Raw genomic sequence first — 25,396 nt, forward strand, 5'->3', positions numbered from 1 at the left:
GCTAGCTAAGATGTCATTACATGCCATTCCAGATGGCAGTTTTACAGAATTTGATATTTTACGGAAGCTAAAAGTGCTAAAATTTAACGCCTTTAAATGTTTAATATACGCAGATTATATTGCAGGAAGGAAAATAGACATGTCCCAAACTAAGGTGCCATTTGGGTTAAATTTTCTGCGATGATTGAATAATTTCTACACTTAAATAACTTGTATAAGTCATCCTCAATCGAGAAGTCCTCAAGTCGGGAGTTCTCAATATACATATAAAGCTTTACCGTCCTGTAGAAAAAGAGGTCTTATGTTTAAAACTTATACGTATCTCTTTAGTCCACTAAAATCTTACAACTCATTTTTAAATTGTTACTTGTTTTTTCAGCCGGGAATTCGTTAGGATAGTTACACACTTACACACATCTTGCATTCAAAATAAAGGCTGGGTAAAAAGTAAGTCACAAGGCAAAAACTCACTGAGAATTCACATTGCCAATCCCCACTTATCTGGGATTAGCATAGACACAAAACTGAAACTTTACATATAGTTAAACAATATTTTAAAGAACCTATCAGATTGTTACTTAGCGAATAATGATGCATTATACAAAAATATTCATCGCAAAGCGAGGAGGATCAAAATTTTACAGTAAGATGGACACGGGACAGAAGTGCCGATTCGGTACCCACAGACCACGTCTTCAGAGCTCTCCCGACAGTATTAGAAAGAATGGCTTTTCAATTTGGAAAAGAAAAACAGTTGAGCAACTTATAACTCATCCGTCAAGCAGGAAGTAATGAAGAAAAATTTTAAACCGCCTATACAAGTGAATCACATTATTCTCTCTCCAACAGTTTGAATGTTTGTGTACGGGTGCGGTATAGATATACGCATCCGAAACCAGTCGAGATGAAGACAGAGTAGACCAGCTGGCCCTCACCATTGAGCTTGCCTCTGATAATAATCAGCAGCGTTAGCTCCTTTTTCTATCTTGTGCTCTCAAGGGGGTCAAATTTATCAACTTAACGTTGCCTCCTTTTCACTCTGCCCATAACAAGAGAGAGGGGCATGTCATCCGCTACTTCAGCCCCCGATATCTGATTGGAACTGGTGCATTCTTGGGTCATTGTCTTTTCCACTCCATCATGACCACCAGATATACAAGATCTGCTAGAGTGATCTTCTGCCACACCCGTACTTTGAGCTATGTCTGGACGCAACTTGGCAACCTTAGCAGAAGACAATGAACGTCTCTTCGCACGCGATTTAAGGATAAAGGAAGCAAGGGTCATGCAGTCATCTGCTGTTTCACGCAGATTATTTACGGAAAACCTACCATCGCTCTTCAACTGATTGCATTTATTTAGCTTGTGACAGCCAGAAGCTTTTAACTGTCTTGCATTTTCATCAGTGCACACAACAGCATTCTTTTGAAAATATAATGAGGCTTCCTGGGGCCCTATTGTAGAAGCATTTTCCCAAACACGGTTCTCACCAACATCGAGATCAGCTGTCCCTTTATCCAAGTGCGGACAGGACAATGGAGGACCCTCAGAGTTAACACAGGAATCATCATATCCACTTGTGGAATGACATTTATCCATAACATTCATGGTCTTCCCGCTGTCTTGAACATGTGAATCAACCTCTTCAACAACTGTCATTGATGAAGACAGATTTGGCAAAGATGATGAACTTTCTTGTGAGGCAATAGTTTTCTTTTTCTTCACTAGCGAACTGGTTCTCCTCCTATTCTTGCAGATATTGTTAACTGCAGTAGTAGACTCAACCTTACTCGAAGCAGAAGCCTCGGGAACCATATCATTTGGTGCTAATTTTTTAGTCCTTCTAGGATGCAGCTTAGAAGGTCTTTTATTCTTTGTTGAATCATGATAACCCAGTTCAAACGCCTCTTCACCATCTGAAATCCTCTCAATCTCCTGGTCTCTAGAAGATAATGAACTGTTGTTTAGAAGATCAGAAGACTCTGGACCTTCACTCTCCTCCAAATGTCGCCTCTCCAATTCACATAATGCATCACACCTAGGAGCCGAATCATCCCTAGCCGCTCTGGGTCTACAAACAGAAACTAAATCAATCAGTAAATGCAACAAGCAGCTAAAAACACATTCCTTCCATCCAAAGCTGTGTGTCGAAGACCAGACAAAACTATCTCTGTGCTGTGATATAGCAGTTCATTTAAGAATTAGTATGTAATTTGATTGGTGATCACAAAATATTGCTTGTACCAGCGTTTCAGTAGATCCAAGAAGGTCAAATGGTAGACCAAATAAGTTGCAATAACATCTAAGATAAAAAAAAATCATTATCCATCATCCCCCCCCACCCCACCCCACCCCCACCCAAAAAAAAAAAAAAAAAACACCTCATTTTAGCAGACAAGGAGCAACATCTATAGCCCACACAAACTAATTTGGGATTGAGATGTAGTTGCTTGATTGACCGATAGGGGAGCTATGAGTAAAGCACCAAATGAGGCATCAGCCACTTCCAGAAATGTTTCCTATATTAATACGGATTAACACTGAATTAAATAATCACAATTTTCACAACACATGTAGCAAAAAATTGTTGAATGCATACCTTAGTTTCCTTTTTTTATTCGCAGAAGCAGTTTCACATCCAGCTCTATAACTAAGTTTGTGAGTTGGAACTATGTCATTGGGTCTAAGGGCAGGTCTCTCCTCCTCCCTGTCAACGAAGTTGGAAATAAAAGCTTCTCTTCGTATCTTTTTAGCTTCTTGCAGCATGGGAACTTCATCTGGAAATAGAACCTTCCATCTCCTGTACATAGAACAATTGAATAAGAAACAAATCTGGATAGCACCTAGCATATCTTCTAATATCATGCAAAACTAATGAGAAATAATATTGACCTCACATCCCCTACAGGACAAAGCCACAAATAAGACAACATCCTCGCACCAACGAAAAGATTACACAAGCAACACCCATTCAACCATAACTATAAACGTCCATACCTCCGGCATTGGTTATCAGTGCGTGGAGGAACGCAAGCAGCAACCTTGGACCAGGAATATCCATGTTCATCTATGGCTGATTTTAACTTCAAATCCTCCTCTTCTGTCCACTTATCCAAATTCAAAGAAGGATCTAAGCTATTGACCCATCTGAAACAATAGCAGAAATAAAACTCAAACGATAAGAATGATAACAGCTTTTTCCACCTTAATTGTCCCGAATCAGACAGATAGTAAATACCTTTCTCTACATTGTACATGAGTCCTCCCTGGTACATATTGAGTTATCTTCTTCCAAATTGGAGCTCGACAAGGCACAGATTGACCTATATTCCTCCAAGATTTAGGGTGAAAGAGCATCACAGCAACTTTCAATCGTTTGTCTTCATCAGCACTCCATTTACCACACCTTTTCCTTGTTGGATGAAGTGATTTAATCCACCTGGGAGTTTCAAATAAATTCACCAGCTTAACTCAGAGATACATCAGGGAGAACCATATCGCAAATTGCTTCTAAAACATTGAATAGAAGAAATATGTAAAAAGCAAACTGAAACATGAATAACATTTGGGATTCAGAAGCCTCAGATTTAACTATGCCTTCCCTTCTAATTCTCCTACTCTGAAGATCCTTTGGATGAGATACAGTACAACATAAGTATTAGTAATATACAAAACATTGAAGTGTTCGCTTTACTCCAACCAATAAAACCTTACCTAAAGGTACCTACATAGTCACAGAAGGAATTGTTGTCAATCATTGATGAAACAGCAGAAGACAAATTCAGTTACATATTCTCAGAAGGAAATGTTGTCGCTCATTGATGAAATAACATAAGGCAAATAGTGCATGTTTAATTTGTCATGACGCACTTTTAAAGCCAAAGAGAAGCAGTAAATTTATAGATCCTACTCTAGAATCTAGATACTGGACCTACGTAAAAGAAGGTGGCCAATCACAAAACACCAACTTCAAAGTTTTACAAAAGTAGTACCGAATACAGAATTATGAAGAAATTATCACTTCTACAGAAGTAGTGTGTATGATGATATAATACATTATGAGAACCATTGAAGTAGCTAGGAAAAGAAGGAATGATACGAAACCACTACGAGGAGAAGACTGACCTATTGGAGCACTGTGGACCTGTCCGGCCCTCAATTACAGAAGCAACAAGCTGCCAGTTACTCTCACCAAAAGTCTCCACAGCAGCACAGAGTTTAATATCCTCCTCCTCTGTCCATTCCCGCCTAAGGATTGAAGCATTCAGACTCCTCTGATAATGTGATAAGCACTGAAACGGAGTCCTACATACTCCTAATGATGCAGAAATATCAACCCAGTTACTCATTTCATTCCGCTGGACAGCATGCAAAAGGGCCTTTTCCTCTAATATAGCCCACTCTTCATGTTTAATTAAGGGGTCTTCCCAGTTCAACCACCTGAAGGGATGTAAGAAAGAGGATAAGTGACCATTCAACTAATGATAGCAGAAAAATCAAATTCAAAGCACCTTAAACACTTAACTAATGATAACAGAAGCACCACTAAGAAGGCGATTTGGTATCCCCATTAATGCATCAATCATAGGACTTGCAGCAGCTAAAACTTTGTTACTGGAAGGAGGAGACCACGCAGGATCTTCTTAGGTACTTAAGATCGGATTTTAGAATCAGTAAAAGTGCAATAACGTTTAAGTGTATGTGGTTATTTCTGTTCATTATATGCTCATGAGATTCATGGCATATACGTTATATACAATACTTAGACTTCCCAAAGGTAATAAATAAACCAAACTTCTCAATGTTTCTGGATCGCAAGACTACATATTAGGGTAGTAAACATCTGACTGTAGTATTGAATATTAAGATCATTCCGAGACAGTAACGATGTTAAATTAATAGTATATGTATGTTCATGTTTATTGGTCTATTCGTACGGCTTGTCACATATCCCTTAAATGTTTAACAAAGCTTATATTCTCATTAAATTAGCAAACCTAACTTGCGATCCTATTCGATCCTTGATCCCATCATTTTTAGGCTCTACTAATCCTGAACTTGGATGATAGACAATTAGGCATGCAGTTCCGACAGCTTGGCTAGTCATAATTCAGCAAATGTTCTCCATAACTTATCATAGGTCAAAAGGACATGATTCCCGATACTCATATTACAATTAATAGGAACAGCAAAAATCAAATTTTTAATATAATTTTCCATATACAAGAATGCATAGAACTGGACAAATACCCAGCAGCAATATTCTGATTCAAGTATGAAACGCTTTCTATGCGAAGAAGGTATATAACTATTTTATAAAGGGAAAAAAGGTACTTTAAATCTACCTCGATTGACATTCAGCACCAGAACGACCAGGAATATACATGGAAGCTACTTGATCCCAATTGACCTTGGGTAGAAATAACCTCATGGTCTCAGGGGTAATCACAACGTCCCTGATTGAGGCAATAAGGCCATCAAGATCACCAGATTCTCCAGAACGTCCATCCTCATTACTGCAAAAAAGTTTGATAAGACTAAATGGTCCCATAAGAGCAAATTGGTAGCAAACATGGCGCATTTTCCAGAAACAAGTTAAATAAGAACAATCAGTCAAGTTCCAAATCTCAAACTTTTCAAAAGAAATTCCACTTGTTAGGGTATGTTCATTTCTCCGGACACTTTCTAGTTTCCAGTTATTCTGTTATTGATGAGAGTATTTCAATATTTTGAATAGATCTTATTGATAAAACCAGTCATAACCAAATGCCCTCATGTTCCAACGCCCAAACTTCAACTTCAAATCTAATGGTATATAATGAAGGGTGGGGAAAAAGTAGAAGAGATAACTGAGTAAGAATTAGGTCCAACATCAATGAATATTCTTCAAACCAAACCAAACTGCATACCATTTTCAATTAACTAAGAATGATAATCCCCAATCACCATAGCATTTTTTATCTCCATACAGGAAGCCCAGTTGGTAGTGAAATAAGAGAACAACACAAAGAGAAAGGATGGAGATGAAGGGCTCGGAGTGGCAGAACAACACTCTCTGACTGGGGAGAAGAGAGTGAAAGTCAAACATTTGACAACATTAAGCTCTACTGGTTGAGTTGAAGAAACCTCAGACAATACTCTAGAACGGTACAAAAGAAAATTAAGTTTCAAAAGTATTAACTTCACTTCTTGGACACATGATTTTCTAATCCTGCAACATAGACACTTTCAGTATAACATCACCTTCAAAACACTACTTTATTTGAAAAGCATTTGCACATGTAAATTTCTTTATAAAAATCTGATAATCTCATGCTGTCAAACAGCCAATCCTACTATTCAGATTTTAATCTAAAGGTGTAAAATTAAAGAACTGACATTATCTCTTCTCACGCAAAAAATCAAAATATATAGCTAGAAAAGGACCACAAATTATTGCATTGGTGCTGGCACCAACAATTAGATATATCCACTTCAAACTTAAAAGACATAGATATAAGGCATCCAGTCTCTTTATAGTTACCGCCCAATAAGGACCACCAAGATAAACATCAACAATAATACTAAAGATATCAACTTTTATAAGAGTGCTATCACCCCCTACACTCGCTCAAAGTTGTTGAAAGTTAATAAGAAATCTCCTTTTTTTTTACAACCAATTCAACAAGAGTTTTCTCTCTTCTATTTTCAGTTTTCACAAAATTGCAAGTAAAAAAGGAAATTGAAATTGGAAATTTAGGTGAAAGAAAGGATTAGAATTACATATTATTGGGGTAACATATGATACTCGTATAAAGGCTGGAAAAGAATAATTGTGAATAAGTTGGAATCACATATTCCAATCCATACAAATAAGGAAAGTCATATATTTGCATACTATGATTAGTCAATCATCTTTAATCTTATCGGCTTGATGAATAAAAAGTTTGCTAATACATATAAGCATCGTCCAAAAGCATGGAGAAAACAGGAAATCTCGGAGAGACAAGGTCTATATGAAGTTGACAGCAGTGTTTGGAACTCGCCCCGGGGCGGGGCACTATCAAAACGCCTTGAGGCTCATGTGTGTGGCTTAGTTCTGTGAGGCTTATGCCCCTAAGCGCCCGACTGTGCGCCCTAAATACGCCTAACGCTCAACGCTCAAGACTCGCCCAATATGAAAAATCATGTGTTGAATTCACTAATTAGCATCGTTGACTCTCAAACTTCTTTAATAAATGAATGATTAAAGTTCCATTTTATCTATAGGAATATGAAAATTGTGAATAACTCAAATAATGAACCATAGTATTGCATATTTACTAATTGAGAACATCGTGAAGGTAAATATCATTTGAATATTTCTTCTGAAAAAGATAACCAACATTTATATCTTTACTTGATAGATCTTCATGTCTTAATTCTATGTCTCTCAAAATTATCATACATTTATTATTTTACTATTTAACTAATTTATATTACTCATGAAGAAATAATATTTTAAATTACAGTGTTGATAAAATTTATTGAGTATTTACTTTTAAGGAAGTAAAATATACAATTTGATAATATTTTATAAGAAATTATGATTTTTAACTGTTTGAAAGTTAAAACGTTATAGTTAATTTATATTTCATAGTAATTTTAACAGTATTGAATATTTATACTAATGCTAGATATTTTATTTTATATGAGTTTCTTTAGTTTTTTTTTTTTAATTTCTTGAACTTTTAATGTATCTTTTATATTTTTTTGTGTTATAATGCTATATTATTAATTCATAAATTTAAAAAATTAAAGATATGTGGGGCTTACGCCCCATGTCTCGAGGCTTTCGCCTCGCCCCGTATTAAGTAAAACGCCTCATGCCCTCGCCTTTTAAAACACTGGTTGACAGTATTAGAACTCAGGGTTGTTGCTCATTTTTGTCCCTGTGAAAGATCATGGATATGTGCATACAAGTGCTGTATGAGCAAGAATCTAATTAGAAAGAAGTGTTTCCTCATTAACATATCAACTGCAACTGCAGGGAGAAATGTACCTTAGTAGATCCACTGAGCGTTGAAGCAGCATCTCTTGAAATTGTTGTTTCACTCCTTTTGCAAGATTCTCTCTCTCTTCTTTGGACCACTCCTTACGACTCAATGAGACAGCAAAATGTGTCAATGCCTCCCTAACGCTAGCAACATGAGAATTCTCGGGAGGTCCATAATGCATTGCAGATAACTTCTTTCCCTGGAGCTGTAAGAACAAATTTAGGAACAGAATGCATCCCATACAATTATTTTTTAGAAGTACAACTTGTATCACATATAATAACACCATCGCTTGTGATTGAGGCGTTATTATTATTGCTGTTTTAATGGAAAATTTCAAGCTTTCAGAAGATGCAATCCATTTTTGTACATATTACACAAGATACAATACTGATATACCAATAAAAAAACAGATAAAATATTCATATAAAAGAACTTTAAAATAAGTTATACAAGATACGATCAATCAGCTAGAATGAGAAAACAAAGGAAGGTAAGGCTGTCAGTGTTCAACAAGCGATTAATTACCACAGAGAAGTTGAAGAAACAGGAAAGCCACATATGTCAATTGATGACATATTTGGTACCATGTCACCAGAAAAACAAATTTTGACAATGAAAATGCTGCTCAACTGTGTCAATAGTCATCAATTAGAGCCATGGAAACAGACTCTATGCAACACAGACAAGGTTGCAAACGTCCAATCCCCAAGTGGGTAGACAACAGACATATTAAATCACAGTACAGTTAATTTTCATATTTTTTTCTTGAAGGCATTGCACAAAAATCAGTAGCACTTTCTCTCTCCTTGAGAAGATACGACTAAAATAACCTAATACTTAAACAAATAAGATTAACAAACACTGAAATCTCCAGAACATATCAACATCCATTTTTACATGCCATAGTCTTAAAATACACTAGACATAAAGTAACAGGTTTCAACAATACAAATTACATCGCGCCTTTCTCGTATATATCATAAATAATTTATATTAAGCTGTTCAGATTAGACCATTAAGTAAAATTTCGCCCATCAATCCAAATCTATTCGAGATAAAAGCAATTAATTGATGTTTTCACTTTTTACAGCACTTAACACGTCAAATTACTCTTCCATTCTTGTATATTCATGTTGTCCCATGTAAAGTAATCTTTTGACAACAACTTAAGAACCTCGTACAGTTTTGTTTTTATATTCTCTGGCCTAAAAGAATGAGAAAATAAGAAAAAAACAAACTGACACGATAAGACACGTAAATGAACCCGGCATCTCATGTGCTCATGTGTTCCTTATCCTAAATTAGTCCATTCAGGTAGCAACATGAGGTGGAACTAAACGAAGTAATAATTAATCAAGCTTGCAATTAATTGGCAGATTGTAATGCTGACCTTTGAACTGCACTTTTGTTTTGGCAAAGAAATTAACTGGACACGTGCATCTCTTTTCTGTGACAAGGCCCGCCCCATTCTCTTTCTGCTAGCGATCTGAAAGCCTTTAAGGATCTTGACCCGTTCCTTCAATTTTTTCAACTCTTCTATTCTTGCTTCAATCTGCATCATTTTATCCCGGATAATTTTCTGACAAGACCTATTCTTCTTGATGGCCTCAACAAATGCCTGTGCTGATTTTGGGAAGCAAAAAGAATTAACTGACACTGCTGTGTTTTCAGCACCGGAATCATGCCACTCAATGAGATTCTGAGAACTAGCAATTTCATTACTGCATCCATCAGAAATCTGTGTGGTTCCATCTACACAAGCGGGAAACCCTTCCCCAGCATTAGTTCTCTCTACAAAGAAATTATTGGAAGATTCCTTTTCCGAGGTAATGTTAGTGACACCAACCTGCTCAAAGTTATCCAAAGGACTCTCCTTTCTTCCCTTTCCAGAATCTGTATAAATTATACGATAGTAACCAAAAAAAAAGATAATACTTAGTAGCAAATAAGAAATACATAAGTTGTATGCACCATTTTAACCACATTACCAATTAATGCTTATCAATAGATTTACCTATACTTACCTAATAAGTGACCTAATTGTGCAAAATACTTTTCTTTTTACACAGTCAGTGCAAACATTCTTGATACCCAACAGACGAATAAAAAAATCATCTTTTGCAATGTAGACACTACTCATGACAAAATACTTTAACACTAGTTCGGTTCATATTAAATAGGAGTACTAGCAACGAGTATAGACTTATAGTTATAATTCTACGCAAACGAATGAGGGCAGAAAATCTAAATCAACAAACAGAAATAATCTACCGTCATCGTAGGCCGCAAAGCGACGCTGAATAGCACGTAGGGTTTCGAAATCATCGTCACCATCATCACCCTCCGAGCCAGGTGGAGGAAGCGAGCACAACGGTTTTAGAGTTAGAGGCTCACGAAGCTCTGTCGATAGGGCGAATCGCTCTTGTATGCTACGAACTAACTCGATGTCATCGTCTACGTCATCAGCGTCTGTACCGGAGGGGGTTACGTCGTCCGAACCGGTGACGTGGCCACCGCCGATATCGCCGGTGGAACATGAAGGTTGGAGGTCGTCAGTTTCCTTGCCGGCGAGAAGGCAAGCTTTCTTAAGGGCTTCCATGTCCTCTTTAAAGCCGTCATCGGAATCGCTGCCGGAGAAATCTTCATCGTCGTCGAAAGCCATTAGGAATTAGGGATTCAGGCAATCCGAGGGATTGGGAATGTAGTGTTAGGGCTTTAAATTCAAGAATTGTTCAGTTGAATGCAGATGGCGGTAACAACTACTGTTCGGAATGTTGGAGACTAAATGGACCCCAAATGAGTGTCAAAATTTGGGCTCAATATCAGAGAGCCCACAATCTTCCTTAAATAGAATCTAGAGAAAATGGCACCAGGTGACAAAATTGGCAATTGTTTAGCCTTATATTAGGTTTGGCAAAGATAGCCCCAAATAATTATCATTATATAGCCAAATCCTAAAAAAACTACTCTCTTATATATTCTTCTCTCAAACAATTAGCCCCAAACCGTCTGCTCCTCCCCCCCTCCCCCTTCGCCGCTCACTTATCTTCTTGTTCACTGCTTCCCTCCCCCTTTCTCTCATTGTATTTCTTCTTCTATCTTTTCTCTTTAGTATCTCATAGTTTAGCAAAAATTCTTACAAATTATACAAAAAAATCAGTGGGATGAAAAGGTAAGGTTGATCTCACATCAGAGAAAATCAGAAGTAAAAATTAAGAGAGAAAAAATACATTTCAACTTTGTTTTTCTTCTCTCTTCTTTTTTTGATTGGATTGAACGAGTGAGTGTGATTGAAATTGGTTGAAAAAAAACTTAAACGAGGCTATATACAAAATTTGAGCTAGATTAGAAGTGATTTAGACTGGTTTCAGGTAAAAGATCAGACCTAAAAATCCAACTGCGACATGTGTATATCACATTGTATATCGTGTACATTAGTGTATATCACACACAGGTTTTTAAGGACGTCTGTGTATATCACTTTGTATATCGTGTATACAATATAATTTTTGTATGGACGCCCGTGTATATCACATTGTATATTAGATATATAGCACAAATTTTCATGGATATACACAGATACACATGATATACATGAGATATCACTGATGTACATAGAGATATACATGGGATACAATAGGGGATACACATGTGGAGTCATCTTGAACTTGAGTTTTCAATCTGAAATATGTTATACAAAGAAGGAAAATAAAATTTTAATATACTTTTTTGATATATACGTTGTGATATACAAATAATATAATTATTATTGTGTTATATATTTGAATATACAGATAAAAAATTAGAATAATAATTAAAAATATTTGGGAGTTTTTTCGGATACTACTGAAAGAAATGTAACCTAATTTCTAGGATGATGGTTATTATGAGAGATGAGAGAGAGGGTTTTAAATATGTTTTACTATTTTTAAGAAAAATAATTTTGATGGGGCTTATTTTTAGGATGGTGGCTGAACCATTAGAGGAGAGAGTAACTTTAGGCTACCATATGTCAAATCCTAAAATATTAGCATTTTTATGCCAATTGTTGGACCTAGTCGTCATGCCATGCCAAATCCCCTAGAATCTATCCGAGAAGTGAGCCTACAATCTTGAAACCTCAGCCATGTAATCGATATATGAAGTGGGTTTAGAGTAACTTCGGCAATCTCTTTATTTATTGGGTCATAGGATTCGTAGTCAAAAAATTTGTAATGTAATGAGTATATAAATCCCTACATATTTTTTCTTTTTTCCTTTGGATGATAGAAATTCTAATTGTCAAATTGCGCGCTAAGAGATTTCGTCATGGTTCTTGAATATCACGGTTCTTGAATATCACTCAATCTCAAAATCTAATTCACAAAGTGAGAATTGTCCAAAATAAAAAGACATTGATTTATTCCTTCAACTAGCGTAAAAAAGTATGACTCTAATATCATTTTAAGAAAAATAAATTATAATACCAACTCAATCTAAGAAACTAACCCATGAGATAAAAGTTGTCTAATATTATCAGGAGAGAACGACACATTCTCTCAATTAATGTTGATCACTCCAACAAAGCCAAGGTCGTCACCATATCAAATGCCTAACACCTTCTAATTGATGGATAAATCGTATAATTTACATTCCATGGCGAAGAACCACAAATTAATTTGAGTAATGTCTTTACATTAAGATAAATGTTCCCGTAAATTTATACAAATAGTATTGAAAAATTTATTAAATTTATAAGAATATTTAGCTTGAAACCCAGTCCGTTCATCCAATTAGTATTGTATATTAACTCGAGATTTTTCTAGGAACCCATAAACCTAAAAATCCTGGATCCGTGATAATATGCTAGAATTACATGTAATTGGATATGTTTTACCTCTACTTTGATGTGTTTTTAGATGTTTTGAATATTGAAAGATGACCAATATAGCTTAATTATTGAGGTTTGTTATGTAGGAAGTCAAGAGTGAAGAATAAAGGTGATTTGAGCAAAAATAAAGCTAAAAGGCAATTTTTGAAGAAAAGAAAAATTGGACCAAGCAGTGAAGTAACTTTGAAAAGCACAGGGAAAGTACAGAAAAATCTGAAAAACACAACCAGGCCCTGTGCGAAGCACAGCTATAGCACAAGGGCAAATTTGCCTGCGTTTTATCTTGAGGGGCAACTTAGTCAATTGACTTAGGGACGTGATATAAAAGTTTTTAACCCTAATTGCAGCCACACACTTGACCTGAGAAGGCAAGAAACACCATTGTTGAAGCAAAGTTGAGCCCGAAAGATCCTCAAGTTCATTCAAGAAGATGAATCGAAGAGTTTCTCTCTACTTTTCTATCTTTATTTCTATCAATATTGGTTTGATAATGGTTTATGTATTTTTGAGTAGTGTTATGAGTAGCTAAAATCTTTAATCTAAGGTTTGATGGAACCTATTGGAGGATGATTTTCTACTGTATTTAAAATAGATTTGCCTTTGATTTTTTCTACTTGTTCAACTATATTTTCATTGTTGTTAATTGAAGAGCTCTCAATTAACTGTGCCTATTTAGTGTGTATATTGCTTGAGAGAGAGTACATATTTAGGCAGTTGTTGAACAACACCACTCCTAATATAGTTGAGAGATCGATACGGAGGGTTTAAAGGCGGAATTAGAGATAACGAAGCCTTAGTACGATCGTTATGAGCGGTAAATTAGTACCAACTAGCGTAGTTCGAGAGAATACATCTAGTAAATTATAGTAGTTGCTCGAGAGAGAGCTACGACACTTAAAGTACTCACGATCGATAGAGAATATTTAGGCGAATTTATATGAAATATAGCAGGGAAGATTCCGACAATAGGGAAAATCATAACCTTAGATTTTTTCAAATCTTGTCTGCAATATTTGTTTTATTAGTTATAAATTACTGTATTTTTACTTACTTTGATCTTAGTTAGTAAACTCTCAAATTGTTATATAATATTTCTTAAGGTTGATTACTTGAATTCGTGCAAAACTATTAATTGTAATTAGCATGTTATTTTCCTGTGGGATTCGACTCCGGACCTGTAAACCGAATTATATTTGCAACGACCGCTAGACCTCTTAGGAGGTATAGTTGGGCGTGATCAAATTTTGGCATCGTACCGGGGAAAGCAATAGTGTTACTAATTACAACTATAAGAATTGTTAGGATTCTTAGTTTAGTCAATTTTCTACATTTTTATTCATTAAATTGAAATTCTAACGTTTGTGGTCTTGTGTGTTATAGGTGTATGCCTAGAAACTCTTCAAGAACTGGTGAATTGTTTGAAGCATTACCGAATCCTGAAAAAACTTTCAAGGCATTAAATTGTGCAAACAAGAAGGACAAACAACAATATCACCCAAGAGAACAAATCGAACCGGACATGGGTGACGCTTTGGATAATCAAAACAATCGAAACAATATGAATGACCCGAACAATCAGGGTATGGCACCTTTTGTGCCAGAAGCAGCTTTGTATGATTGGGCACAACCCATCGCTGAAAATTTAGCAACTGCAAAAGTGGGCACAACCCACCCCCCTCAGATACAAGCGGAGTCATTTCAAATCACAAACAACATGCTATATCTGCTGCAGAACAAGGGACTGTTCTCCGGGTCTTACATTGAAGATCCACAACAGCATCTGAAAAATTTTCTGTCAATTTGTGTCACACAAAGGCAACCAAGTGTGACACCGGAAGCAATAAGACTGTTGTTGTTTCCCTTCTCAATGACAGGAGAAGCCCAGATTTGACTTAATTCGCTTCCCATAAATTCCATCACCTCTTGGGAGGAATTAGTCAAGCAATTTTTAAATAAGTTCTACCCACCCAATAAGACTGTGAGCAACTAATTTTTGACCACATCTAAATTCTATACTATTTTAGTGTAAATATTTTCTTTAGGTATATATATATTTATATATATATATATATATATATATATATATATATATATATATATATATATATATATATATATATATACGAATCTCTTTTAATTAGAATTTTAATAAATAAGCTATGTATTTTTCTTAGTATTATTTAAATTATATATAAATAGTTAGATTTCTTATATTTTTTTTTTAGTAAACTTTTTTTGTGTTAATATTTTAATTGAAATTTACTTCTAAAAGAAAACATACAAAAATATATATATATATAGTTAAATTTCCGTAACTTTCAAAAAATTTAGTAAACTTTATCATTAAAACAATGTCACATATCCCATGACTCTTAAAAAAAGAAGAAGAAAAAAAGAGAGATAAAAATAGTAACAATCCCTAACTTCCCCATTCTCTCACGTCTCCTCTCCCCACAAATCCTAACTCCCTCACGTCCCTTTCCCCACTTCCCCCACTCCCTCGCATCAAAATCCTAACGACCACATCCTGGAGAATCCTTTATAGATTCTTTGGCACATGAGGAGAGGGGGAGGGGGATTTTCGCAGTAAAAAAAATAGTTTTATTTTGAAAGAGCTATTCTTTAATTTTCTTTTTTAGAATTCCTTTATCTTTTCCATAATCTTTTCTCTCTTGAATTGTTAAAACAAGTTGAAGAAGTTTTGACGTCGAGGTTTTCGTTCGAGGTTGCTAAAGAGTTAGCATATTTTAACTCTGAAATCAGTTGATTGTAGCTGTTATCTTGTTGATCTTCACAAAAGGTTCCTTCCCGTTTCTTTAATATTTGGCTTATATATATATATTGCTAGATATGATACTGTTATCTTTTGAAACATTTTTATGGTATAAGAATTTGAGAAGTTCTAGTCGTGTTAACGTTTAGTTTCGGTGTTCTTTATATTGTTTATTATAAGTAAAGGTTTGAAAGAAGAGTCATTAAAAGAGATAGAGTATTCTGATAAATATGGTTGATGTCCTTGTCTTCCTTTATTTTTCTTTAGCAAAATTTTTGGAGTATAAACGACTTTATTTGGATCTCCATTTCTTTATCACAGTTGGTATTTAGTAATTGTCTTATGCCACACCTCTTGTACTTCACCTTTGATTCAAACATAAACTGAGATCTAACATAAAGTTGGTGTGATATAAAAAGAAATATATTTCTTTTTATTTTTCAGTAAATTATGCTTATGGGTTCAAATAAAAAAAATGTATTTCAACTCAAAGAGTGAATGCCAATCTTAAGTCTCTGTCGAAAAATCCTTCATCCTTGTTATAAGCTTAAATTGCTTCTGTAACTTACTAGTTTGGCTAGTTGTTTGGTCTTGAAAAATAAAGAAGTATGGCTGGAGTTATTTTAAATCTTTAGGTAAGATTGTTAATTATATTTGATATTTAAGCAAGTAAGTTGACTTAAGGTATTGTCATAGGTGACTAGAAGTAGATGGAAATTTTTTTCCCCTGAAAGTTTAACGTCCTCCCCTCCATATCTAGAAAATTATTCTAGTGCTTTAAATGAGTTCCTAATATAACTTGAAATAATTTTAGGTGAATGTTTTTATTTGAAATAGCTTCGAGAGCTAGATTGATTTGCTGCATCCTACTTTAAAGTTAAGAAATGGTGTCATAAATGTAATTAGTTAAATGTCTCTCTTTTAAAACTTTGACTCATTTTTTTGCAATTAATTGCTTACAGTTGTCACAACTGATTTTTGGCCGAGTTGTTACTCGCATCTATGCGTCCATTTTAACGAAGGGGGTTATGAGGATTTAGAACTGATTTGGGTCGTTAGGACTATATTGAGTTTATAAGGATTTACGCTAAAATAAATAGAGTCCATAAGTTTAAAACGTTCCTCTCCTATTTCTATAATGAATATTTCCGAATAATATCATACCACTTCTTCCCTAATTCTATATCAATAAATCATGGCCTTCACAGTAATCTCAAACTTAGGAAAGAAATAAATCATGAATGCGCTAGAATGCTTTAGGCGCACTTTTAATTAATTGAATCATCATAATTATGTATATGTTCGCGTGACATAATTATGATTTTCGAAATTAAAGGCAAAGTATACGTTCGCGCAACTTTGACAGAACAATCTTAAAAATAATAAAGTGTTATTAATTGTGTACATGTACGCGTGACATGATTCATGACACACCAAACAAAACGAATACACGTACGCGAGATTCGTTTCAAGATAATTCTATAATTACAAATAATCAAGCAATTAAAAGCGGTTTAAGATAAAAGTGCACAAAGTTCCCTAGAACCTAAAATATCCAGATTTGGTTAAGCCAGGTATAATTATTAAAAGCGACCGTGCTAAAACCACGGAATCCAAGAGTGCCTCACACCTTCTTCTGGATTAACAGAATTCCTTACCCAGTCTTCTGTATTCGCAGACCATAATTCAGAGTCAAAACTTCCTCGATTTGGGATTTCAAATAAACCGGTGACTTGGGACACCATAATAATTATCCCAAGTGGCGACTCTGATTAAATAAATAATCTCATTTCGAATAATGTCACTTAAATTGAAAAAACTCATTTCTTTCCTTTCCCGTATCCCCTCGGAGAAAAAGGAGGTGTGACAGCTCTGGCGACTCTGCTGGGGACTCGAACCCAGAATCTCTGGTTCAGGGTTCAGAATTCGAGCTTGTAATGTGATATATACTTGGCTTTATTGATTTGATGTTATTACTGTGTTTTTGGGCCTAATGTGCTAATTACCGCTTTGATATTATTTGAACTGTATTAAATTATCTTCTTACGCCTCCCTTCTGAGTCTTCTGAATTTATGGTGCACACGTGCACGTGACCCACTTTTCTGTTAGAAGTCATACCAATTAGAACGAGGTTGGGTTAGTAACTAGGCCGGATAGACTTTCGTGCTTCCGGTACATTGCTCCCACCTCGGCTCGAGTTGTGCGCTTGGGTAAGCCATGTCTAGAATACACCCCCAGGTTTAAACCTAGAATAACATAGCCTTATGCCGGATCCCTAGTAGGAACGTTTGTTTGTATCATGTGCATTTGACTTTGGGGACTCAACACAGGGGTTGGGTCCGTCTAGGACAGGTGTACCTGAGAATTACATGACCATCTTGATGCATCTTATGTGCTACTTGTGCATTATGTTTGATTTGGTTTGTGCATGTTGACCGGTTTCTAAAATAAAAATAAAAATATAAAAATATTGAGGGAAAACCAGAAAGAAGAAAATATGAGGGAGAAAATTTACCCGGTTTTCAAAAATCTCAGTATTTACCCCAAAAAATATAAGCCTGAATTTTTCAAAAACAAGTGTCATCCTATTCCTGAAATATTTACGAACTACGCAGGTCTGATTCTCACCGGATGTGAGATACGTAGGCAACCTTCATAGGGTTCGGCCCCATTTTTATAAAAGATTACAACTCTCCAGAAGGGGTGGAAGCCTGGATATCCCACCTAAGATCTTTAAATGCAAGTCAAATTGAGTGGACTTTGGGATGACTTCCGGTAAGAGAGGTGATACACATGTCGGCCCTAAAAAGTTATTTGTTGTTGTTAGGTTTGAGAAGTGTCCGGCTGTATGCGCCACACAGAGTTCTAAGACAGCTAGGAAGGTACCAAGTAGTACCTAAGGATGAAGATTTGAGTGTGCAAGTGATTGAGCTACACCCCGAAGCCCCACTCCCCGAAGCTTTAATCCAGCAAATTTGGAATGGTTGTCGCTACTTGAAAGATGATACTCAGGTGCCAGATCCTGCGAGAGGTGAGGTAGATCCGGGTTATGCTATATGGTTTGGGAAGAGGTCTCGCGTGGATGATGTGCCAGAGCCCAAAAGGCCCACAAAAAGGCCGCATGTTCAAGCCTTTGATGATAAAATCCAAGAACAGTTGGCCTGGGGTGAACGGGAAAAGGGATACAAAACAACTATTCATGCCTTAGAAGAAAGGCTGAGAAACCTCAATTTTGAGAAAGACTTGTAAGAACAAGAAGCCGAAGGGGAAAAGAAGAGTCTGATCCGCAAAAATGAAGCCCTTCGTGCTCAACTTCAACAGATGAAGAAAGCCTCTGAAGTGCCAGTGAGAAGTTGGAAAGATCAGAGAACCATTGCCAATCTGATGGAAAAGGTGCAAGATTATGATTCCCTCTTGGCAAAGACTGAAAAGGCGTTGGACAAAGCCAAGGAAAAGATCGTACAGCTAAATGAGAAGGCCGAATCAAGTAAGGATCGCCAAGTAACAAAATTTGAAGAAGAGAGGGCTCAATTCGAGAGAGAGAAGGCCCATTGGGTACGTTCAGAAGCTTAGCTCTATGCACAGTTGGAAGAAATGAGAAGGTACAATAGAGAATACTAGCATGCAGATTTTGATGGGGAGATGGCTTAGGCGAGACTCGAGCAGGCTAGACTTAGGGCTCAATTGGAGTCAGCCTTAGATCGTGAGGGCCACATAAGGGAGATAGCCACCGCTCGCCAGCAGCAGTTACAAGATCGAGACCAGAATTTCCAGTACTTCAAAGAGCAAGTCCGTAATTTGGCTGTTTATACCGCTCAAAGTTATGTGAACTGCCAAGGGATGGATTATGAGAAGTTTTTGGAGCATGCACCTACTTTTGCCCGTCATCTTGCAGCAGAGTTAGAAAGGATGTACCGTACATTAGAGGGTCAACCAGGGCAAGCCCCACCATGAGCAGATGTTCCAGTGTTTGAAAGCAAGAAGATTGTAGAGTTGAAATATAGTCGTAGTTGTTAGAACTTTTCATATAGTAGTTATGTTTTAGTTTGAGTCATTGTTGAATCTTTAAAATCGTTGTCTTTTAGTCTTGTCAGAGTCTGGTAAGTCATTTTTAATGTAATGTCCTTTCTGTTATTGTATTATTTCGTTTTGTTAAAAAAACAAATATTATTGTTTTTCCCTGAACTACGTAATTGTCTGATTTATGCGGCGTTATGATACGTAGGCAATCCTCATCGGATGCGATCATAACCATAATTAATCTTACAAAAAATGAAAAAAGGCGTTAAATTCAAGATGAAAATAAACCAATAAATCAATAAGCCGGGATGAAGCATGAAGCCTTCCAAGATCATTTTAGAAATGAAAATGGAATTAGGTGCATGATATATAATGTGTGATTAATATCTACAAAATGCCTAACTCTAACACGTTTGTTGTTTGTCATTTTAAAAGATAAAGTAAAACAGAGGTGGTTGGTTTGTGGTTTAAACTGGCGACTCACCCTTACAACAAGAGATCAAAAGGAAAAAGTAGAATGGCAAACAACAGTGAGAATGAGTCAGATAATAATGATGTCCATGGACAATTGGTGGAACAAGGTTCAAGACTGGTTGAGAAGTAAGAGTGTTGAAGCAACAATTGGCAGAGATGTACCAAGCCTGGGTGAATGGACAAGCACCGCCCTCACTACCCATAGGGCCTTCGGATAATCTTTATAATGTGTCAGTTGCCACTCAAGTGCCTATCTCCATAACAAGTAACCCATTGTACCAACCTGGATTCAGTCCGAGCTTTAACCTTTCCACTATCCCCAGTACCTCTATTCCACGTCCTCCAATCGCACCCCTCAGAAATGACCCACCTACTATACCCATTGTCCATACTTTCACTGTCCCTCAACCGACTCTTGCTCAAAAGTCCAATAATGATCCACAACTGGATGCTCATGATGCCCAACATTACTCTCCAGAACTGACTTTCAAGGTTCTAGATTCATACAAGCATACTCCTAATAACGTGTTCCCAATTGAGATCGAAAAGCCCGAAAAGAATATGGAACAAGAGGAAATGACCAGAAAAATGAAAAGCTTGGAACAAACCATGAGAAACATACAGGGTTTGGGGGGCCACAAGAGTGTTTTGTTTAACGATCTACGCATGTTTCCCCATGTTCATTTGCCACCCGGCTTCAAGACCCCCAAGTTTGACAGGTATGTGGGCATGGTGATCCCGTTGCCCATTTGAAGAGGTATTGTAACCAATTAAGGGGAGCGGGAGGCAAAGAAGAATTGCTCATGGCTTATTTTGGGGAAAGTTTGACAGGAATTGCTTCAGAGTGGTTCATAGATCAAGACATCTCTCACTAGCACGTTTGGAATGACATGGCTCAAGATTTTGTCCAACAGTTTCAGTACAATATTGATATAGTGCCAGACCGCTCCTCTCTCATCAACATAAAGATGAAACCAATAGAAAGCTTTAGAGAATATGCAATCAAGTGGAAAGAGCAGGCTGCTAGGGTCAAACCACCAATGAAAGAGGCAGAAATGATTGACTATTTTCTCCAAGCTCAGGATCCTGATTACCTCCATTACATGTTGGCCGCCATTGGTAAACCTTTCGCTGAGGCGATTAAGATTGGTGAAATAGTTGAGAATGGCATGAAGTCAGGCAAAATTGTGAGTCAGGCAGCCCTTAAGGCGACCATACAAGCAATTCAAAGCGGGTCAGGCAGTTTCGAAAATCGGAAAAAGAAGGAGGAAGGATCCATGATGGCATCTGGGTTCGGGGGAGTTCAAAGAGGAATAGCTCCTTCTTACGTGCAATTCCACCAAGGACAATCCAATTCTCCTCAATATTATTGCCCGCCTCAAGGTCCCCGATACTCAGTTCCCCTGCAATAATACACAGTGTTTAATGCTCATGCTTATGCTAGCCCTCCCAATCACCAACAATGGCGGACACCGATTCCACAAGGCTCCCATCAACTGCGGCCGAATTTTTAGGCACCATATAATCCTCATCCCCGACAAGAATATGTGAGAGAACAAGAGCCAAAAAAAGAGTTCACCCCAATTGGAGAATCGTATACAAGCCTATTTCGAAAGTTGATGCAGTTGAAGTTAATTGAACCTATTATGCCGCGTTATGTGAATCCAAATTCAAAAGGTTTTGACTCAAATGCAAGATGTGAGTACCACTCTAACACCCAAGGGCATAGTACCAAAAATTATTGGACATTAAAGAAAGCCATTGAAAATTTGATTGAAGCAAAGGCAATTGTGGTAACAAACAATGAGGATACTCCTAATATCACAAACAATCCGCTCCCAACTCATGATAATACACATTTTATTGGGATGATTTATGATGATCGGGATTATAAGCAGTCTGGCAAGACAGAGATGGTTGTTAGAACCATAGGGCCAGAACCAAAAGTGATAGTGAGCCCGCCGCAATTTTCACCGTTGATTGTGAAAGGTGCGAGTTCTAGTTTGAACTTGGCAGGTTCTGAAAAAATGATTCTCTATGTTCCTGGAAGCACAAAAAAGGTTGAGGTTCAATTGGGTGGGCCAAAACTTTACATCCCCGGGGGCATTCAAAAGATCATTCCGAATAATAGTTTGAGGAATATAACAGAGCCAGCCGTGATCTGACCTATTGCCCAACTCCTAGTGACAAACACAAAAGCTATTCCCTGGAATTATAACAAGACTGTCATGACATACAAAGGAAAAGAGATAGTTGAAGAAACAGGTGAAATGGGGGGCTTGACCCGCTCTGGAAGGTGTTATTCACCAGAGGAATTGAGAAAAGCTAAGCAAGCCAGGGAAAGTCACTTGCTAGTGAAAGAACTTGTTGCAGAAAAAGAAGCGGAGGAATTCCTTAAGAAGATGAAAATGCAAGACTACTCAATCATTGACCAACTAAGGAAAACTCCTGCTCAGATATCTTTGTTATCTCTGCTTTTGCATTCAGAAGAGTATCATCGTGTGTTGATCAAAACTCTGAACAAGGCATATGTCTCAGAAAAGACAACGGTGAATCAGCTAAAAAAAAAGGATGAAAGATTCTTTGAAGTAAATAGAATTACTTTCAACAATGATGATTTGCCTGAGGAAGGGGCTGGCCACAATAGAGCTTTGCATCTTATGGTCAAATGTGAAGGGCACTACGTAAAAGGAATCATGATTGACGGAGGCTCAAGTGTAGATGTGTGTCCTCTTTCTACTCTACAATAGCTGAACATTGACACTAACAGAATTCGAACCAGTAATGTCAGCATCAGAGCTTTTGATGGTTCAAAAAGAGACACTATTGGGGAAATCGAACTCACCATGACAATTGGCCCGATTGATTTTAACATTGTCTTTCAAGTGTTAGATATGGAAACTTCCTATAATTTTCTTTTGGGAAGGCCGTAGATCCATATGGCCAGAGCTATACCATCCACCCTAAATCAAATAGTCAAATTCGAGTGTGACGGGAAATAAATTATTGTTCATGTGGAGGACGACTCATCCGTTTATAAAGACCCGTCCATTCCATATATCGAGGCCAAGGAAGGATGTGAATCCATCATATATCAAGTATTTGAGGTGATTGAGGTGGACCAAGTGGAGGAAGGAAAACCAATTCTGCATCCCCGTCTTTCAGCCACATCTATGATGGTAGCTTCGTTGATGTTGAGGAACTGCTATGAACCAGGAAAAGGTTTGGGATCCTCTCTGCAAGGAATTGTGAACCCCATTTCTCCCTTTTCTAAGAAAGATACCTTTGGCTTGGGCTTTAAACCAACATCAGCTGACATAGACAGAGCCAAGGCCCGCAAAAAGAATGGTTGGAATCTGTCCAAACCAATCCCTCACATTGCCTACTCTTTTGTCAAGCCGCAATTTGAAGAAGTCCAAAATCCTTCTACTCAGAATGACATTGATGGATTTTGCCAGGGTCTCAAGGAGATATTCTATGAGATCAATATGGTTCAAGTTGGGGAGGGCCCTAGCCGTGCAAGTGTTCAGCTGATTGGTCCAGATAACTCGCTCAGCAACTGGGAAGCAACTCCTCTTCCCATCGGGAAGGAGTCTTGGTAGCCTGTTTTTTTTTTTTTGGATTCTTTTAAGGGTTGTAATCCACATATTTTAGTTTAATTGCTTTGTTGTGATGTTAACCCTTCTATCCTTTCAAATTCAATAAAATGAAGTTCCATTTTCGTAGTAAAATTCTATCTTTTTATTTTCCTAATTTTTGTTAATTTCTTATCATTTTCAGTTTCGATAATGCTGGCTTTAAAAACATAACATGCACGCGAAATTCATGCCCAAATCTTAAAAAACTGTCTAATCTCGAAATAATGAATCAAGAAGTTGAGTATGACGAAGATGAGGCTTTTAGAGAAATAAAAAGGGAATTGGATCAATTTGAGAATAAGCCTAAGCCTAACTTAAATGAAATTGAGGCAATTAACCTGGGAAGTCCTGAAGAAACCAGAGAAACAAAAATAAGCATTCATACTAAACAAAAGACGAGAGATGCCATAATTCAAGTTTTGTTCGAGTACAGAGATGTATTTGCTTGGTCGTATGATGACATGCCGGGTTTGAAAGCCGATCTAGTGGTCCATAAGCTTCCCACACATCCTAATTTTCCACCAATCCAGCAAAAACAAAGGAAGTTTAAGATAGACATGAGTGATAAGATTAAAGAAGAAATCACGAAGCAACTAAGTACAAATGTGATCTGGGTCGTCCGATACCCTACATGGTTAGCAAATGTTGTGCCAGTACCAAAGAAGGATGGGAAAATCAGAGTTTGTGTTGACTATAGGGATTTAAACAAAGCAAGTCCAAAGGACAACTTTCCCTTACCCAATATTCATATCCTTGTTGATAATTGTGCTAAACATGAAATCCAATCTTTTGTGGATTGTTATGCCGGATATCACCAAATTCTGTCACAACTCCATGGGGAACTTATTGTTATAGGGTCATGTCATTCGGTTTGAAGAATGCAGGGGCAACTTACATGAGAGCCATGAATACCATATTCCATGACATGATGCATAAAGAGATTGAAGTGTACGTTGATGATGTGATCATTAAGTCGAGAACACAAGCTTACCATGTGCAAGACTTGAAAAAGTTCTTTGAAAGGCTACGAAGGTACAATCTCAAACTCAATCCAGCCAAATGTGCATTTGGAGTTTCTTCTGGGAAGCTTTTGGGTTTTATAGTTAGTCGAAGAGGCATTGAGTTAGATCCCTCCAAGATAAAGTCCATTCAAGAGCTGCCTCCCCCGAAGAACAAAACAGAAGTCATGAGTTTACTCGGGAAGTTGAATTACATTAGCAGGTTCATCTCGCAGCTTACAACCATATGTGAGCCTATTTTAAGTTATTGAAAAAGAATGCCGCTATCAAGTGGACAGATGAGTGCTAAGAAGCTTTTGATAAGATCAAGGAATATTTGTTAAATCCCCCTGTTTTGGTCCCGTCGGAACCTGATAGGCCTCTATTTTTATATCTGTCAGTAATGGATAGTTCCTTTGGTTGTGTTCTGGGTCAACATGATGCCACAGGCAAAAGGGAATAAGCAATATATTATTTGAGCAAAAAGTTCACCACTTATGAGGCCAAATACACTCTTTTGGAAAGGACATGTTGCGCCTTAACCTGGGTCGCCCAGAAGCTTAGGCATTATCTTTTGGCCTATACAACTTACCTCATATCCCGA

General features: G+C 37.0%; 1 protein-coding gene across 2 annotated transcripts; it reads right to left on the reverse strand.

Annotated features, from left to right (window-relative positions):
• Nucleotides 1-423: 423 nt before the first annotated feature.
• Nucleotides 424-10,825, reverse strand: LOC104095683 (uncharacterized). 2 transcript variants are annotated; one of them, XM_009601865.4, is made up of 9 exons: nucleotides 10,290-10,825; nucleotides 9,409-9,911; nucleotides 8,021-8,214; nucleotides 5,346-5,516; nucleotides 4,126-4,440; nucleotides 3,239-3,439; nucleotides 2,998-3,147; nucleotides 2,600-2,800; nucleotides 424-2,071 (listed from the first exon to the last, which is right to left on the reverse strand). In XM_009601865.4, the coding sequence occupies exons 1-9, from the start codon at nucleotides 10,678-10,680 to the stop codon at nucleotides 1,018-1,020; spliced, it is 3,180 nt and encodes a 1,059-aa protein (XP_009600160.1). In that variant the 5' UTR covers nucleotides 10,681-10,825; the 3' UTR covers nucleotides 424-1,017. The 2 variants fall into 2 exon arrangements, with proteins under 2 accessions (XP_009600160.1, XP_009600159.1); XM_009601864.4 differs by having other exon boundaries at nucleotides 8,021-8,220; nucleotides 10,290-10,824.
• Nucleotides 10,826-25,396: the final 14,571 nt, after the last annotated feature.

This window comes from Nicotiana tomentosiformis, chromosome 3 (assembly GCF_000390325.3).
Source record: "Nicotiana tomentosiformis chromosome 3, ASM39032v3, whole genome shotgun sequence".
NCBI classification, from domain to species: domain Eukaryota; kingdom Viridiplantae; phylum Streptophyta; class Magnoliopsida; order Solanales; family Solanaceae; genus Nicotiana; species Nicotiana tomentosiformis.

Coding starts and splice junctions, on each gene's coding strand:
- LOC104095683 (XM_009601864.4), bottom strand. CDS start 10,680: ATGGCTTTCGACGACGATGAAGATTTCTCCGGCAGCGATTCCGATGAC. Junction 8,221..9,408: donor AACAAAAGTGCAGTTCAAAG/GTCAGCATTACA, acceptor TTGTTCTTACAG/CTCCAGGGAAAGAAGTTATC. Junction 2,801..2,997: donor ACTGATAACCAATGCCGGAG/GTATGGACGTTT, acceptor TTCTATGTACAG/GAGATGGAAGGTTCTATTTC.